This window comes from Trypanosoma conorhini (assembly GCF_003719485.1).
Source record: "Trypanosoma conorhini strain 025E chromosome Unknown Tco_14.4_contig_00025, whole genome shotgun sequence".
Lineage (NCBI taxonomy): Eukaryota > Euglenozoa > Kinetoplastea > Trypanosomatida > Trypanosomatidae > Trypanosoma > Trypanosoma conorhini.
The window spans coordinates 25048-41292 of NW_021704112.1; the positions used below are offsets into that span (position 1 = coordinate 25048).

At 50.8% G+C, this 16245-nt stretch overlaps 6 protein-coding genes across 6 annotated transcripts, besides 13 other annotated features; 2 read left to right on the plus strand and 4 right to left on the minus strand.

The window, feature by feature from the left end:
* Positions 1–222: 222 nt before the first annotated feature.
* Positions 223–254: a microsatellite.
* A 52-nt stretch (positions 255–306) lies between these two features.
* Positions 307–336: a microsatellite.
* Positions 337–398: 62 nt separating this feature from the next.
* Positions 399–424: a microsatellite.
* Positions 425–539: 115 nt separating this feature from the next.
* Positions 540–2216, minus strand: Tco025E_00906 (stress-induced protein sti1; the record flags this gene model as incomplete). Its single annotated transcript, XM_029367845.1, has 1 exon — positions 540–2216. The coding sequence occupies one exon, from the start codon at positions 2214–2216 to the stop codon at positions 540–542; it is 1677 nt and encodes a 558-aa protein (XP_029232030.1).
* A 19-nt stretch (positions 2217–2235) lies between these two features.
* Positions 2236–2276: a microsatellite.
* A 24-nt stretch (positions 2277–2300) lies between these two features.
* Positions 2301–2359: a microsatellite.
* A 168-nt stretch (positions 2360–2527) lies between these two features.
* Positions 2528–2568: a microsatellite.
* Positions 2569–2633: 65 nt separating this feature from the next.
* Tco025E_00907 (uncharacterized protein) lies at positions 2634–3746 on the minus strand (the record flags this gene model as incomplete). Its single annotated transcript, XM_029367846.1, has 1 exon — positions 2634–3746. One exon carries the CDS (start codon positions 3744–3746, stop codon positions 2634–2636), a length of 1113 nt encoding a protein of 370 aa, XP_029232031.1.
* Positions 3747–5381: 1635 nt separating this feature from the next.
* Positions 5382–5438: a microsatellite.
* Positions 5439–5590: 152 nt separating this feature from the next.
* On the minus strand, positions 5591–6130 carry Tco025E_00908 (uncharacterized protein; the record flags this gene model as incomplete). The annotated part of the gene is made up of 1 exon (XM_029367847.1): positions 5591–6130. One exon carries the CDS (start codon positions 6128–6130, stop codon positions 5591–5593), a length of 540 nt encoding a protein of 179 aa, XP_029232032.1.
* Positions 6131–6247: 117 nt separating this feature from the next.
* Positions 6248–6268: a microsatellite.
* Positions 6269–6382: 114 nt separating this feature from the next.
* Positions 6383–6405: a microsatellite.
* A 2441-nt stretch (positions 6406–8846) lies between these two features.
* On the minus strand, positions 8847–9431 carry Tco025E_00909 (uncharacterized protein; the record flags this gene model as incomplete). The annotated part of the gene is made up of 1 exon (XM_029367848.1): positions 8847–9431. The coding sequence occupies one exon, from the start codon at positions 9429–9431 to the stop codon at positions 8847–8849; it is 585 nt and encodes a 194-aa protein (XP_029232033.1).
* A 595-nt stretch (positions 9432–10026) lies between these two features.
* Positions 10027–10123: a microsatellite.
* Positions 10124–10375: 252 nt separating this feature from the next.
* Positions 10376–10394: a microsatellite.
* A 205-nt stretch (positions 10395–10599) lies between these two features.
* Positions 10600–13869, plus strand: Tco025E_00910 (uncharacterized protein; the record flags this gene model as incomplete). Its single annotated transcript, XM_029367849.1, has 1 exon — positions 10600–13869. One exon carries the CDS (start codon positions 10600–10602, stop codon positions 13867–13869), a length of 3270 nt encoding a protein of 1089 aa, XP_029232034.1.
* A 296-nt stretch (positions 13870–14165) lies between these two features.
* Positions 14166–14195: a microsatellite.
* Positions 14196–14246: a microsatellite.
* A 206-nt stretch (positions 14247–14452) lies between these two features.
* On the plus strand, positions 14453–16240 carry Tco025E_00911 (putative histone deacetylase; the record flags this gene model as incomplete). The annotated part of the gene is made up of 1 exon (XM_029367850.1): positions 14453–16240. One exon carries the CDS (start codon positions 14453–14455, stop codon positions 16238–16240), a length of 1788 nt encoding a protein of 595 aa, XP_029232035.1.
* Between the last annotated feature and the right edge of the window lie 5 nt (positions 16241–16245).

Genomic DNA, 16245 nt, shown 5'->3' on the forward strand with positions numbered 1-16245 from the left:
GAGTAGAACCACGTGAGATGGAAGTCAAGGACCCCACAGCGGTGCCATGTGAGTAGTAACCCCCCGCGTTGGTTGCTGCTGTTGGACAGGCAACAGAGAACAGGTGGAAAAAGAAATATATAATTTGGGAGAAAAATATTCTCTGCTGCTCGAGAAGTGGGCTGAAAGTGAGTAGAATCCGCAAACTCCACACGACACTAGTTTTTTTTTTCCCCTCCCTCCTTCTTTTTTTTTCTTCTTCTTTTTTCTTTCTTCGCATCTGTTGCTCAAAAGCGCAAAAAAAAAAAAACAATAATAGTCATAGTCAATAATAATAATAATAATAATAATAATAATTAAAATGGTTCGGCGCAAAGACGGGCACCACTGCACGTTGCCTCGTTCCATCCCGCTTTCGCTCTTCTCGTTTCTTCTTCTTCTTCTTGGCATTTGCATTATTGAATGTCTTTGTTTACCCTCCGTGGTACAAGCTGCGTCGAAAGGGTCAACACCGTGAAGCCGTTTTATGCGCGTTTCCGTCGCCTGTTCAAGAGTTCCGCTTACTTTCCAAACCGGATGATTCCGGCCGAAATAAGGGTGTTGATCTTTGCAGCAATTGTGGGATCCCGCAGGTAGTCTTGGATGCGCGAGGGGTCCCGCTGCATCTCACCCAGTACCAGCTGCATGTAGCTGTCTTGCATGATGGCGGCAACCTCTGGATCTGCCATGGCACGTTTTGCCACCTCGTCACTGTCCGCGGAGTCGCCACCAGTAGCCATCTCCTGAATCTTCATCATTGTCCGCATGCGCCCCTCCTTACACTCCGCATTTGCCGGGTCATGTTTGAGGCCCTCGTCATACGCCTGCATAGCCTTGTTGTACTGCTTCGTCCAGAAAAGGGCGTGCCCGCGTCTGGCATGTGCCTTGACAAATTCCGGTTTAAGACTGATGCACTTCTCGCTGTCCGCGAGAGCCTGGCTGTAGGCCCCGAGCTTCAAATACGCCGCGGCGCGATTGCTGTACGTCGTGTGCTCCTCTGGGTTACGTTTAATCGCCTCCGTGTACGCCTCCACGGCCTCAGGAAACTTGTCAGACTTGAAGAACGCGTTGCCCTCTTCCTTCTTCTGCAGCGCTAGCTCAGGATTCAAGTAGGCCTCAATTTCGGCCCTTTCCTTCTCCTTCTCACAAGCATTCAGCTTCGCAAGGGTGTCAGGGTTGCGGTGCTCCACCAGCGCCTTCTTAAACAGCGCAATAGCCTCATCAAAACGCTTGAGCCGCTGCAAGCATAGTGCCTCGCGTGTCATAAGTTTGGCGAGCACGGTGTAGTCACAACGATGCTCGCGGCCGTGCTCCAGAGCTTCTTCGCACTTCTCTACGCACGCCTCATACTCGCCTTTTTCAAAAATAACTGCAGTGATGTTAAGGAGGTAAACGGTGTTTGTGGCGTCCTTGGCAAGGGCCTCCTGATACTTCTGTAGCGCCTCATCAAAGTTTCGTTGCTTGTACAGGGCATTCCCTTCCTCCTTTAAACGCAGCGCCTCAGTGGCTTCGGGTGAAAGTTCAGCTGCTGCAGCCTTCTTTTTTTCCTCTTCCTCCTTCATTTTCGCTTCCTGCTGCTTCTGCCGTTGCTGTCTTGCGAGTTCTTGCTCCTCCTCCTCCTCGTCGCCGGGGAGCTCCAGCCCACTGAGGACCATGAACGTTGCCATGAAACGTTGATCCTTCAGGTGCATTTGTACCTTAGAAGGATCTTTCATAACTTCGTCGATCATGCGAACGTAATCGGGTTGCAGAAGGTACAGTGAAAGCTTTGGATGGGCCTGTATCTTTCCGATGGCATCCGGACCAAACACCTTCGCAAAGGGATTTTGCATTCTGGAAGCAACTTTATCCTTCTCCACTGCAGCAATGCCCTCGGTACACGCCGTGTTTGCGGGATCCACAGCCAACCCCTTGTTGTACGCCGCAGCAGCCTCATCGTAGCGCCGAAGTCCGTGAAGGGCGGCACCTTGTCGCACGTAACCTTTCACCCAATCCGGCTTAATTGAGACACACTTCTCGGCGTCCTGGAGCGCACTTGGATACTGATGCAGAGCCGCATGACAGGCAGATCGGTTGCTGTAGAGGACATGGTTGGAGGGATCCAAATTAATGGCCTGAGTGAAGAGCTCCGCAGCCTCCGTATAGCGACCCGCGGAAAACTCCTGGTTGCCCTTATTCTTAAGTTCTGTTGCGTCCATTAAACCTGGAGTAGTCTAGACACAAAAAACCACACAGAGCACACACACACACACACAACAAGGAAGGTAAGATGACCGGCAAACATATATACATAATACAATCCGTAGTAAATAAATGCCCATATATATATATATATATATATTTCAGACTTCAAGGCGTCAAGGCAAAATATAGCCTCTCGCCAAGGAAAATATTGTCTTTCGCCATTGATGACACCGCAAACACCAATTCAATCATATCCACTCACAATGCTATCCATTCCCCACACTCTTTTTATTGATGACGGTGCCCTTCTTTTTTTTCCTTTTTTTTCCTTTTTTACTTCTTTCGTTGTTTCCTTGCTTTCCTTCCCCTAATAGCGCGTGAATGCATGACTCCTAGTGAATCTTTCTCCGCTATACAAATTCCAACAGCGATCAATGATTCGCCCTCTTCTTCTGATCACCCTTGGAAGAATCAGCCTCCTCGCGTTGGTTGATGCGAGCCTGAAGAGCGAGAACCTCCTTCAGTAGGCGATCACGCAGGCCTTCTGAGCTGCCGGATTGAATGGCCTTCGGGCTCTTCTCCACTTGCTCAGCTGCCTTCTTCGCCTGGGCTTGGGACATAATTTCACGTACCTCCTTCACCGAACGAAGTCGAACGGGCAGGAGACGACGCTCTTCCAGCGGAGACCACCACTGCCAGCCGGTGATGTCCACCTCCAGCTCGGCGCGATCACGAACCTCTGGGCACCAGTCCATGTAACGCCAAACGCCAAGTTGGCCCTCAAGGTGCTTGATTGTCAAACGCTGCATAATTGCCTCGCGGGCCAGAACAGGTTTAAATCGCTCAAGGAGCTCAACCAGATTATCCAAGCGTCGATCCTGTGCAGGCTTTCTGTACTCTTGAAGAACGGCGTCGATCTGCTTATCGTCACATTCTGTGGTCTGAGTTGCAAGCACATCGTATCGGGCACGTTTTGCAGTAACAAGTTCACGGTCAATTACGGCGGCGTACTCTTGGTCCCAATGAATTTTTGGAAGCAAAGCACTTGGTAAACCTTTTTCCGCAGAAATCCGCCGAAAGGCGGCCAATTTCTTTTTTGATTCCGCCTCATCCTTCAAATGAGCCAATTTTGCCTCGTCCTCTGGAGTGTACACAACCCATTTGCCTATCTGGTCAAAGTCACATTTGCCCTCTTCCTTATGGTAGGACCAGAGAGCATGGCGAAGGCAACGCTCCATTAGTGTAAGCTTATCCATAGGTTGATCATCGGTGGTATTTTTCCGCAACTTTTCAGCTCCGCCAAGCAAGGTATCAATCTCTTTTTCAAGTTGCTCTATCGTGGCAGTTGACTTCCGGGGGTATTGAGGCGGCACTTCTCCTTTATACCGTTTAATCATTTCGATGGCGATGCTGGTGTTCCTCTTCACCTGCTCATCCTTAGTTAGCTGTGTATTCGGGGTTGCCGGAAAATACAGCATAGGCGCCACACCAGAGATGCATCGAGAGCCTTTTGCCCCGAACTTGGAGTTAGCCACGCGACGCATTGTGATCCTCTCTTTAAAACATATACAAAAAATAAAGGTGAGCGCAAGAAGAACAACGATAAAAAGTGTGCAAATATTGATGTCGCAACTTTATTACCTCTGAAGTAAATAGCAACAAGAAAAAAAAAAACTCATATAGTAATAATAATATTACACAATTTTTTTTTTGCATTTGGCGTTTTTGTTTTCCACCCCGCCCCTCTCTTTTGGGAAAAAGGCATTTCTAAGCACTTCCGTAACGAAATAGAACCCGATTTTGTTCACGAGGTTGCAAGCGTCCCAGTGACACAACTTGCAGCTCAAGTAGGGGTAGAGATGCGGTAGGAGCCGGCCTCGGTCTTTCGCTACGTCGTAACACTCTACGTACAGTTCGCTGTGAAACCGCTGAAGTCACAGCAGTCTCGTGCCTATTTCTTTGTACTCGACGGGTGTGAGACCTCAGAGCGGGCAAGTGTGACGAACTCTCTTCAGTCACGTGATTTACACTACCAGAAATTACGACTGGGATATGATCCAAGGGACAAACTGCTGAATGTTCTGTTAGCCAACTTTGGGCACATGAAACATGAAAAAAATGCCCGCATAAAAGCCAAACACAAGCACTATTGCTATCAAAAGCCTCTAGGCATATATGGCATGTATCATATTCAAGTGAACTATTCCAACTCCCACGTTTAAGTGCCATAAACTGTTCCATCGTTAACACTCGACGACCACTCCTTTCATCAAGCTGAAGAAGAGTTTCATAATCATTCGGATTAATCTCTCTATACATTAACGGAATAACCTCCGCAGGAACCTGGGTTGGGGGTTCTTGAACAGCTTGTACACGCGCGGGTCTCCGACCATCGTGTCTCTCTGCAATATCTCTAGCTCCCAAGATCGAGAATGGATGACTTGCATGAGTATCAGTACAGTGAAAACAGTCCGCACATAAGACATAGTCTTGGCAAAATAAACAACTATAGCACTCCCCCGCTGCATACTTTTTGCATCCAGAGCATTTCTTGCTCGTAGCGCTTGGATCATTTATCCAGGGACTTCTACAGTACGGGCATCGTAGTAAAACGCCACAATTATGACGCACATATTGTTTAAAACAATATAAATGAAGGTGTCTACCACAACTTGCTTTACAGTAGCATAAAGAACTGTCATTGAAGAGGTCTTCGAAACATATTGGGCATACATCACCTTGTTCAACCTGTTTAGGGGCAACGGTTCCTGTTACATTGGCTTGCTTCTGTACATTTCGAACTCTTTTCTCGGCCCTGAGCAATTCGTCAATTTCCGCCGCCACTAGTGATTTTTGCCAAGCCAGGGGGTTTTCCTTTGGTAAGAAAAATACCTTGCACAGGATAAACAGAACATGAAGACATAACTCTTGGCCGTCGCAGCAAGAGCATTCGTGAGGATCTCCTATAGATGTTCTAAATTTTTCTCGTCCCTCACGTCGACTCAAAACAAAACTTGTGGGTCCAATGCGTCTAACTAATAGTAATTGACAAGACGGCAACTGTTCAAAGAGGTCTTTCACGTGCCGTGGACAATTGGTCCGCCATGGCACGCTTCGGGACATAACTTCAGCACGCACGCATCCAAGCTAACTAACGAGTTCTCTAGCCAAGCTGCCAATAATATTAATTATTAGTAGTATTATATTACTATTATGGTATTACTTTCTTTTTAATAAAGAAGAGGCAAAAAAAAAAGGAGGATGTTTGTGTGAAAGAAGAGTAAACACTGCGCGTCGCAAGCAACTTATTACAAAACCTAAATGTCTTCTGAATCAGGGAATTTAAAACCAAAATTTCAATTGTATGGGAAAAAAAAACCGTCATCATTCATGTCTTGCTGCAAATCAAACTATCAAGAGTTCGTTTTACACCTATGCGGACAGCGTCCCGAATTTTACTGGTTCCGGTACTGCTTGGCTTTATTTCCTTTTCCACTGATAAGTTCTTCTCGCTGATCTCACCTTTGACAGCTGCACTCTTGCTTGAAACCAATTCGGCCCCTTGTTTCGCCCTTGGACGAGCACCCGCCGGGTTAGCTTCCCGCAATCTTCTGGCTCGTGCAAACGCCCTTCCTTTTTTCTCAAGCTGCTTGCGGAATCCGCCTTTGCCACCGCATAACCGCAATATCACATAATAGTGTCCAAGCCCCACTGACTCATCTGGAACAGAAACAAAACCAGTGGTTCCTTTCCTGTACAGCTCGATGGAGTCAACATCCAAACCGAGAATAGTGGATAACGATTCCCGCAACTCAAAGGCAGAACAGGATGTCGCACGAGTAATAGTTTTCATTTTAGGGCATATTGTGCACGAGATGAGATTAACTCCTGCCCCTTCAAATTCATTCCGACTACGTGAAATTAACATCTGCCTAAAAATTTTCTCCCTGTTTCCTACTTTGGATTTAACAAAAAAATGAATAAGAGATATCTCATAGTGCTTATTTGCACCCCAGCTACAATAACAATAACTTCGAAGTTGCAAATATATATATATATATATATAATGAAAAACAAATAGGAAAAATAAACGATCCCAAGTGCTATGAAGTGCGTATAACAAATTTAGTGTCTCTATTTCGGCGCTTGCTGTTTACATGCAGTTTTTTTTTCCTACATTTGTGCGTGTGTGTGTGTGTGTGTTGGCTCCTCCACGAAAAGAAAAAAAGAAAAATCCATTTGTTTCAGCTTTTTTTTTGTGAAACACCACCTCAGCAATTTAGATAACAAGACGTTAAGCTGGTAAAAAGGGCCGTCCGCTTTCAATGCATCAGGCAACATCATCTACCGAAAGAAAAAAGAACAGGAAATACGGGAACAAAGAGCCCGTTCAAGAAGCAATCCCCACCAAAATTGCCCCCCGCGCCAAACATGAACCCCGTTTAAAGCATCGACGGAGACGCCGTTGTTCTTTTTTTTTTACTTCTCCCACGGCCGCGCGGCGCGCCGGCTGGCCCATTCTCCTTTTGTTTTAGTGCGGGTTGCCGCCGCTGCGGCGTCGGCCCCCGGCGGGGACTCGCAGGGGGGTGCGTGAAGCTGCGCCCTTTTGCCGGCGCCTGGCGGCGGGAAGTTCGTTCTGTTTTTCGTTCGTCTGCACCGGAAGTCGGGTGGTGGCGCGTGCGGCCGAAAGCGCTTGCGAATTCTACGGGGGTGTTGCCATTGCCGTTTACCCCGATATATGTATAGATGCTGTGGAAGGGTTTCTTCATTTATTTTTTTCCCCATTTTGATTTATTAGAAAGCCCTAGCGAACACACGGAATTATAGAGACCGATTATAAAACTTTTTACCCACAGCTGCTCTAATTGTGCGCCACAAATTTTTTTGACAACGCCCGCGGCGGTGAACACTTTTTTTTTTTTGCGGATGTTCTTCATTTGGGCTGACAGCGAGAAAGTGAGAAATAATGGCCCTCCCGCAGTTTGGGTTTTGGGGTGATGTTTCTTTTTTCTCTTTGGGTTGCTCCTGAAGGGAGTGTGATGAAAGGGGTGGCTTAGCCGGCTTTTTTTTCTCAGGGATACAAAAAAAAGAGCAAATTATATGGGCTTTGTTGACTGATGTAGGGTCGCTAATTTGTGTGTGTGTTTTTTTTCTGCTTCCTTTTTTTTATAGATTGAACTATCCATTATTGACTGTTATAGACCAAAAAGGCAAGTGCTTTTTTTTTTCCCACGTGCTATCACACCTCTGTAATCAAAGTGGGTTTTTATGTTGTTATTGAAGCCGTTCTGTGGACACTTGCGGTTTTGGGACACGTAAGGAAATTGCAATATCCCTTTTCTTCTTTCTAGTGAAGCAGCGATGATTATCTTTCCTTTTCATTCCCTTACCACTCAATAAGGTAAGGCCATGTTTTCATTTATACCTTGTTCCATGGCATTTGTATTGGCCTGGAAAAAGAATGCGATGTGGGAAAGCTGTGCATAGATAATTTATTTTCTTTACGGCTTGTATTTGCGCAGTTTCTGAATTACCATGGCATCTGCATTCGAAACTGGACTGGATGGATTTTTTTTGTGTCTTTGCTTTCTCTGTGTAACGATTTCGTATTATATGAAAAAAAATTCATTTTCTTTGTTGTTCTCCTTTAGATATTTTTTGCAGTTATTGATTTGGGAGCCTTATACAGCGGCGGAGGGGAAGTCTTGCTGCTCCTTTGATTCCCTAAATCTGGAAATGTTTTCCTTCTGCTCTGCTTTGCTTGTTTTAGGCGTGGTTTAAGTTTTTTTTAATGTGAGTAGCAGCGTGGCCTTAAAGATTGTTATTTATTGGGCTCACAAACAGCCCAATTATCATCGATCACCTTTTTCTGTCAATTGTTGCAATTTGCAGTTTGTGGATAAATTGGATAAATTCCAGTTGGGTGAGAATTTCTCTCCCGGTGCGCCACGCTGTTTAGCCTTTTTTTTTCAACTTGGCAACGCAACCATTATCAGTGGTTTAAATAATATTATCAATTTTTTTATCCAACTCGCGAACATTATGTGAGAGTGTCAATTTGAGTTGTATCGAATTGTCTTATGAGCGGAAACACACTTCTACTTGTGGCTCCACACAAGCTGCCGGCATTTCATCTTCGACGTCCTTTCTAGTGGGTTGTTGGAGCTTTTCAGTAGCAGCAACAGCGACAAAAGAGGATGCGCTGCCCTTTGGCTGAATGTGGGCGCATATTTGTCATGGAGTTCTCCTCATGTCATATTTGGCTACTCGTTTTTTTTTTGCTCTTCACGTTCTTTACTTTTATTGTCGTTTCTTTCACTTACTATTCTTCTGTGCGGTGGAGCGAATTGGAGGTCAGGCAAGAAAGAGAACGAGAGAGTCCACGCACGGGTGCAAATTGTCACACTCAAGTCGTTTGCAATGGGAGGGGGCTTTTCCATCTGGAACAAGCGGAAAGGTGCTAGGAAGGATAGTATAAGGGCAAGAACACAAAGGAGCTATAGTCGAAGAAAGAGCAGCAACACGGCGTCCATCGTAAAACAAACAAAGGAAGGAAATAATGAAGATGTGACTGATCCCGCTTCCGGTGCGACACCGCTTATGCCCCTAACAAAAAAGCTTTCGACCAGACGAGTATCTTTTGTTCACGCGCCGCCGAAGGATCCAGCGTTGACAACCCCCACAACTGGCATTTTGTCCAAGGGAACCAACACCAGCTGCAGAAACTTGTTGCAGCAGTTGCGGGATATTCCCGTGGTGACCGCTGACGATGGTGCGAGCGATATGTCAGAATCTTTGTCACCTGCGAGAGCGCCCGAAGCAAGGTTATCACCTCCGCAAAATCCGCTGTTGCACCCAGCAGAGCCTGTTGGACCTCTACCAGGAAACTCTGCGATAGTACCGACGGAAGGGGTGGGGTCCGTGGCGTTGCCGGGCTCTGGCGACTCTGACAAGGCTTCATCTCTAGGCAGTCCAACTGAGAGAAGAGAAACAGCGAAACCCTGGACGAGGCCTCCCGACAATTTTTTTGGAGAGACCAATACACCACCTAATGTAACTTCCAATCCGGTGGTTAAACAGGGGGACTCGCCGCCGAAGGGCCCCCGAAAGACTCGCTTTCGGCGACGGATGCGGCTCCCTATTAAAAAAGGAAATGAAGGTGGTACCGTAGCAGATGCCAATTTCCCAGCAACAGGCGTGCCGCAGAAAGCAGAGTCGACAAACAACATTATTTTTCCCTCTTTGGGAAACAAGTTTGAGTTTGATTGGTAGAGCGTGTGTGAGACGCAGATTCAGGATACAAGGAATCTGTACTGTAAGCCAAGCATCAGTAGCAGCATCGTGAGTTATGACAATGCAAAAAAAAAAAAATAACAACTAAATGATGTGATGCTCGTGGAAGAAAAGGTGCAAAGCACCTTTTTTCTTAAACCCAACAGCAGCTTGGCCTTTTCTCTCTTGGCGCTCTTCTTAAACGTCGCCCCTTCATTTTTTGAAGCACACCTCCAATTGACTTTTCTACAGAAGTTCTATTTGTATATGTTAAGAAAACAAAAAGGTGTGTCAGCCCACTGTCTTATGTACCCTTGCTTTGGTTTGGAGGTTAAATACTGCCTTCTTTGGCTCCATGTTAAATAGATCTGCATTTTCTTTTTCTATTAGCGTCAACATCTTCACCTGACGCCTTTTTATTTTTTTCAACTTTGTTCTCCTCTCGCAGCAGCTGATTTCGTGTCCGTTTGATGAGGAGTTTACGTGGATGCATCAGATGACTTGTGTCTTTGACAAATAGTAAAGATAGTTTGCTTCTGTACAGTCGTGTGTTTTTTGTTTTTGCTTTTCTCGTTGTATGTGTCCGTTGTCTGTGAATCCTTTTTTGGTCATTCTTGTCGTTTTTGGTTTGTTTTTCTTTTGCTTTTTGGGTGGTTGTTTCTCTGCCTTGAGTGAGGAATGTTTAATTTTATTTTCTTACACTTTGCTTTCTTTGTGTGCGTGTCTTTTTGCCGCTCTCATCAAATTCTCAGTTATTTTAGCTTGTCATCAGCAACCTCCTCTACACGAACAAACACGCACACTCTTTATATGTGTATATACTGTGGGGTTTGTTAGATGGATAATGTGCATACATGATATGTTTTGTGAGTATATCCCTCTCAGTATATATATATGCTTTTGTGTGTATGTGTGTGTGTTTCCTGTCAGTGGTGCTTGGAGGACGTATGGTGGTGAGTCCCCTTGATTGCCCACCCGCTCCTGCTTTTCATTTGCTCGCTCTCTGGATGTTACCGTTGCTTCATGTACCCTGCTTCTCTCCCCGTAGAGGGCGAGAGGAGGCACAGTCAGCGGTGTGCTTACTGCATACAAGAAGGTGGAAGTAAACGGAGGAGGAGGGGGTGGATGGATGACACCCTGCCGACAGTTGCCCAACTGGGTTTGGGGGCGGCCGTTTCATCACCACCCGGTGAGCAGAAGCGACGGCGTTGTGCGGCCGCATCATTGCCCCAGTTGCACTACGATCGCGTCCAAACGGCGGAAATGGAGACGCAACTGGCCGCGAATTCAAGACATGCGTACGTGAACTTGCCGCCTGCCGTTGACGTGGAAACTGTCGAGGAAGCAAAGGCCATGTTGGACCGCTGGGAGGCATGGAATCTCCTCCTACAGCAACTGCTGCAGTGTAACTACACAACACAGCCACCACCCAGGCGCAGGAAGGGCGACGCGGCGTCTGCTGTCGCCACTGAAACCATCGCTTGCTCCCCGGCATGCGATCAAACAAGCCCGCATGCCGACACAAGTGATGGCAATGCACGGTGTACGCAAATAAGCGGAGGGTCTTTACACCTCCACACTGAACTGGCTACAGGGTCGGGATCAGTTACAAAAGCCGTGAAGGTGGCAGTGCATCCATTTTCTGTTGCCTCACGCGCGACTGTTGCTACAACCCAACGCAGGGTTAGGCCCAAGTCGACTCGCCGCAGCCGCGCCTTGCTGCTAAAACGGGCGCTGGAGCTAGTGGGGAAACCACTAGGCCGGTCGGGCAGTGGCCCCTACTACGACATCGGTGGCTCTGAACAGCTCTCAGCAGAGAGGCAAACCTTGGAAGGGCGGGGCGGCGCCAAATCACCAATACACTCGGGGGATTTTCTCACGGAGACGACGACTCCAGCAACCTCCAAAGTTGAGGAGACGGAGGCAAGACACGACCCAAGTGCTGTGGTGGGGCACCTGCAGCAGCGCCTCAGGGAGGAGCCTTGGATATCGGCCACTGACTCGCTGGCAGACTTGAAATGGGCAAACAGCGGTCCTGATAAGAACAAGAATGAAACCCTGGCGTGGCCGAGGCCTCCATCGCGCCTGCATCGAGAGCTGGACGAGTACGAGGAAGTTACAAAATCTATCCGCTTGGTAACTCTCCTTCCGATAGCTGTCCCACCACAAGCCACGATGGAAAAGGAGGATACCCTCCCCATTTTGTCCTCACCACCCCTTGATAGTTCGGCATATGCAATGGCGGGGGGAGAACCGGAGGATGCACAGCAGCCTTTGGTAAAGCAGGAATCTGTCAGCTCTGAAATTTGCTCAGACGACGTTCCGCCACGCGGCTTTCCAATAGTAATTTTGACGAAGAGTGCTGTGTGTATTCCTCCCGGGTTTTCAACAGCCCTAAATGAGCTGAAATCAGAAGGTGGTGACGCCGTGGCGCATTTGGCACATGAGGTGGCAGAGGCAATGAAAGGCCTGGATAACGTGGATGGGGAAGCTGAAGAGGTAGTTGGCACGCTTGAGGTCTTTGGATCGCCCGCGGCGGGAGCGCGGCAGCCAGCAGACCTTAGTGAGACGCGGTCGATGGCTGCCGACGATGAGGAAGTCGACTGTACAACGTCGTCAAATGCTGCTGTTCCTGCTGCAACAGCGGAAGCGGGCGAGGGCGATGCGCCGGCAGCAGTCGAGGAAGATGAGGAGGCGAATATGCTGCTTGCCAGCGATCAGAGCCCAACTGCGTCTGAAACGACGTCGAGGAGCCCGAGCGAAAGTGAGAAAACGAGCGGCAAAAACATGGTACACGCCCTCAGGAAACAGTGTAGGTTTGATGAGGTTTGCGCCGTGCAGGAGTTGAAGGACGAAGAGCATGCAAACCGTGTGGCGCTCGTTATGGAAGAGAGTTTGCAACTGTGTGAACTCTGCCTTGTGTGTCGCTCAGAGGCGATGAACACCGCAAATGGATGCCAAGCGCATTTCGGGTCTAACGCCTTGGAGGAAAAGGCCGTTGGCACTTCTTCTCCTCTCGCGAACAAAACCATTTGGAGATATCGAAATGGCGTAGCGACCCTGATGGTGAGAATGCGGAGGCTTGAAAGAAGTCGTTGTGCCCCTCGTGCTCTTCGGTCACAGTTCCTACACTGGCGTCTAAGAAGAAGGTGGAAAACCGGTTCTCGATGTTTGACGGCCCCAGAGGGGAACCGCGAGGAGATCAAAAAGAAGCTGCAGTCGGAGGCCTGGGAGGCGCGCCTGAAAGAGGCGGTGAGTGCAGTGCAGGAGGCACGTGCGGCCGCCGCCGCCGCCGAGGCGCGGCGTTTCCGCGAGGAGAAGGCCCGGATGACTGAGTCCCTCGTGGAGCTGCGGCAGCGCCTAGTGGAGAAGGAACAAACCATCGAGGACCTCCATGCCTCACTCCGGGCCTCACACACGGAGACGAGCGAATACATGCGGCTTCTCGAGCAAAAGACGGGGGAACTTGTGGCCAGTGAGAGACTCGTCCACGCGACAGCCTCGGAACTTCGCCAGGCGCACAGAACACTGGAATCCTCAGCCCAGAGTCATGGGGAGGCGTTGCGTGCGCAGTTGGAGGCCTGGGAAGCGCGCCTGAAAGAGGCGGTGAGTGCACTGCAGAAGACACGTGCGGCGGCCGCCGAGGAAATCATGTGTGAGAAAAAGAAATATGCCGCGCTGGAGCGTGCAGCGAATGCCCGTTTGACGGAACTGCAACGCGACGCACTGGAATCAACTGCAAGGGAGCACCAAGCCCTGCGGCTTGCGGTTGCACTGGAGCGGCCCTTGTTATTGGCCAAGAGCCAGGCGGAGGAGCAAGCCGCAAAAACACGACTGATTGCTCTTGAGCTTTGTGATCAAGAGGAGCGTCTGTTGCGCGCGCGGGCACAGACAGCTGCGGCCGCAGCGTTCTTGGGTCGAGGTGTCTTTGTACCGCTTGTCCAGCGCTGCTTCGGAAGGTGGATGCGCAAGTGTCGTGAGACAAAGTGCCGTGTGCTGGAGCGTGTGCAGCGGGAAAGCAACGAGCGGCGACGTGAGTTACTGTTGTGGCGCGACCACGTTTGTTTCGCTAGCACCAGCCGGCCAGCGAAGTCGCTTAACGCCAAGTCCGAAACGGCGGAGATGCCCCTCATTGCCGCCACGGCGGCTTCAACAAAGGATACTGATTTAGCTCCCGCGCTTGCAACGAAGGCATCGGAGTCACGTGGCTCAAGAAGGGGGCACGTCGGTGCCTGCGGCGCCGAGAAAAAACTGGCACAGGAGCAGCAGCGAGCCGCGGCGCTCGTAGCAGAGCGGGACGTCTTGCGGCACGCCCTTCGCGACAGTGGTGCCGTGAACAGTGAGTTGCTCGCCCAATTGGAGGCGGCCCTGCGTGGGAACGTACCCTCGCAATGAAGAAGTCACGTTCTCGGTGTTACCTTCTTTTGGCACATTATGACAGCGCAACCTGCGAGGAGGATGGAATGAAGCATCTGGAGTGAAGGCGTATTTTCTGCTGCTTTTTGACATGCAATTTGTCCCCCCCCCCTCGTTGTGTGCCTCTCTCTGCTTCCTTATCGAACCCTTTCCCCGCATGTATCAGTGTGTGTGTCTGTGGGGGGGGAGGGGGATAAAATATGCACAGGAGCAAGCAGTCGTTGTATTATCGATTTCTTGTGGCGCACGTGTCGAGAGTTAACTTTCTTGTTCGTTATTATTAATATATATATATTTATATATATTTTTTGATTCGTTTATTTGTTTTTTGTGTTTCATTGACTTATTTTTTTGTTGTTGTTTTCTTTTGGTTCGTGTGCGGCCCGACCTTTTTGGTATGGGCAAAATTTGCGCGGTGGGGCGTGGCTCTGGCGCGGGATAAGTTTAGCCGCCGCTGTTGTTGGTGGCTCCTAGCTGCCCCAGCTGCTGTCTTTCCGCCACGTGGGTCTCTCAGATGCGCACGCACGCAGGGGTGTGGCACACGCACTGAGGAAAGCGAGAAATGAGGCAGCGGCGACCGCCACGGCGGGGGAGGGAGTGTGGGGCCCGCCTTGACGGCGAAATCACCGTGCGGCGTTTTGCGGCGCCGCAGCTGCGCACAACCGCCGCCATTCGCAGGGGTGACCTACTGGAGCCGATTTCCGCAGTGGCGGCCCGCGTTGGCGTGGAGGCTGCAGCAGTGGAGGGATTGGTGGACGCGCAGGGCCTCGCACTGTTCGGCAAACTGCAAGCCGGGGCGGAGGTGTTTCTCGCGGGCACTGTTGCCGGGAACGGCGCAAACGACGGCGGTGAAAAGTCGTCCATGCAGCCACCGGATGCATCGGTGGCCTGGGCGTACGACCCACGCATGCTGCTGCACGCGCCGCCCGTGGATCGTATTCCAGAGACGCCATACCGCCTGCAGCGGGCCATTGAGTGCCTAAAGTCAACCCCGCGCGCTGGCGAGTTGCTGCCGGAAGAACTGCGCTTCCCCGAGGAGGCGGAGGCTGGGGCGACGACGGGTGCCAAGCTGGGCGGCGCTGATAAACCCTTCACGAGTGGCGTGGCTCCACCTTCCTCTTGGCTCCAGCCCCGGCTGGCCACGCTTGCGGAAATTGCATTGTGCCACGACGTATCGCGGTACCGTGACTTTGTCGAGCACGGCACCGCGCTCGCCCCGCCGCTCAAAACAGATGTCTACTGCAGCGACGCGACAAGCAGTGTGGCCACTCGCCTTGCCGTCGGTGCCGTTATTGACGCGGCACGTTGCGCGCTTGCCGGGGCACCTGCGCTTGCCTTTTGCCTTGTGCGCCCACCAGGCCATCACTGCACCGTGGACACACCTGGCGGGTTCTGTCTTGCCAACAACGTCGCCATCGCGGCACGCCAGCTGCTGAAGGATTGGCGTGACGAGAACGAGAGCCGTGGCGGCGCTGACAGTGTGCCGGCGCCACACATAGCCATCGTTGACCTTGACGTCCACCACGGCGAGGGGACCCAGTCGTTTGTGGAGGAAGAGCCGCCGCCACCGGGCGACGCAGCCTCCGTCTCACCACTGCTGTACCTCTCACTGCATCGCTACGACCATGGCACCTTCTACCCCGCCGACCCCCGCGGCGACACCGCGTACGTTGGGCGTTACCGCAACGTGTGCAACGTTGCCGTGCATACCGCGGCCAACGACCCGGCGTGTTGCGAAGAGGTTGTGAGTGACGCCGTGTTTGAGCGAGTGGTGGACGACGTCCTTCTGCCACGCTTGCGTTGCTTCTGCCCGGACGTGGTGTTGCTCTCGCTGGGGTTTGACGCCGCCTACGGCGACCCACTCGGACGAATGGCCGTTGAAGGCGGATTCGCATACGCGGTGCGGGCACTCAAGCAGTTTTGCCGCTCACAGCCGCAGCAGCGGCAACAGGCGCGGAGCCTGCACGCTGGTCTCGTGGTTGCCTTGGAGGGCGGATACTCACCGGAGGCGGTGGCGCAGGGCGTCGTCGCCGTTGCCCACGCACTGCGCTACCCGGCCAGCGACGCGGACGTCGTGCGTTACGCGACGCGTCAGGTGCCGAAGACGTGGCAGGACCTTCGCCGCCGCGTTGCGCGTCAACGGCACGAAATGAAACAACAAGAAGCGCAGCGGCCGCACGGGGCTGAGGGGGATGTATCGAGGGCGGAGGCGTCGCCCACGCAAGGCACTGCGGAGACGACCTCGCTTCTGCCGGAGGACGACGTCCTCTTAGAAAGGCATCACCGATGGTGCGACCGGCTTATCTCCCGTGTGTTGTCCATACACGAGGCGGCAAACGGGGCGCAGTAAAAAAA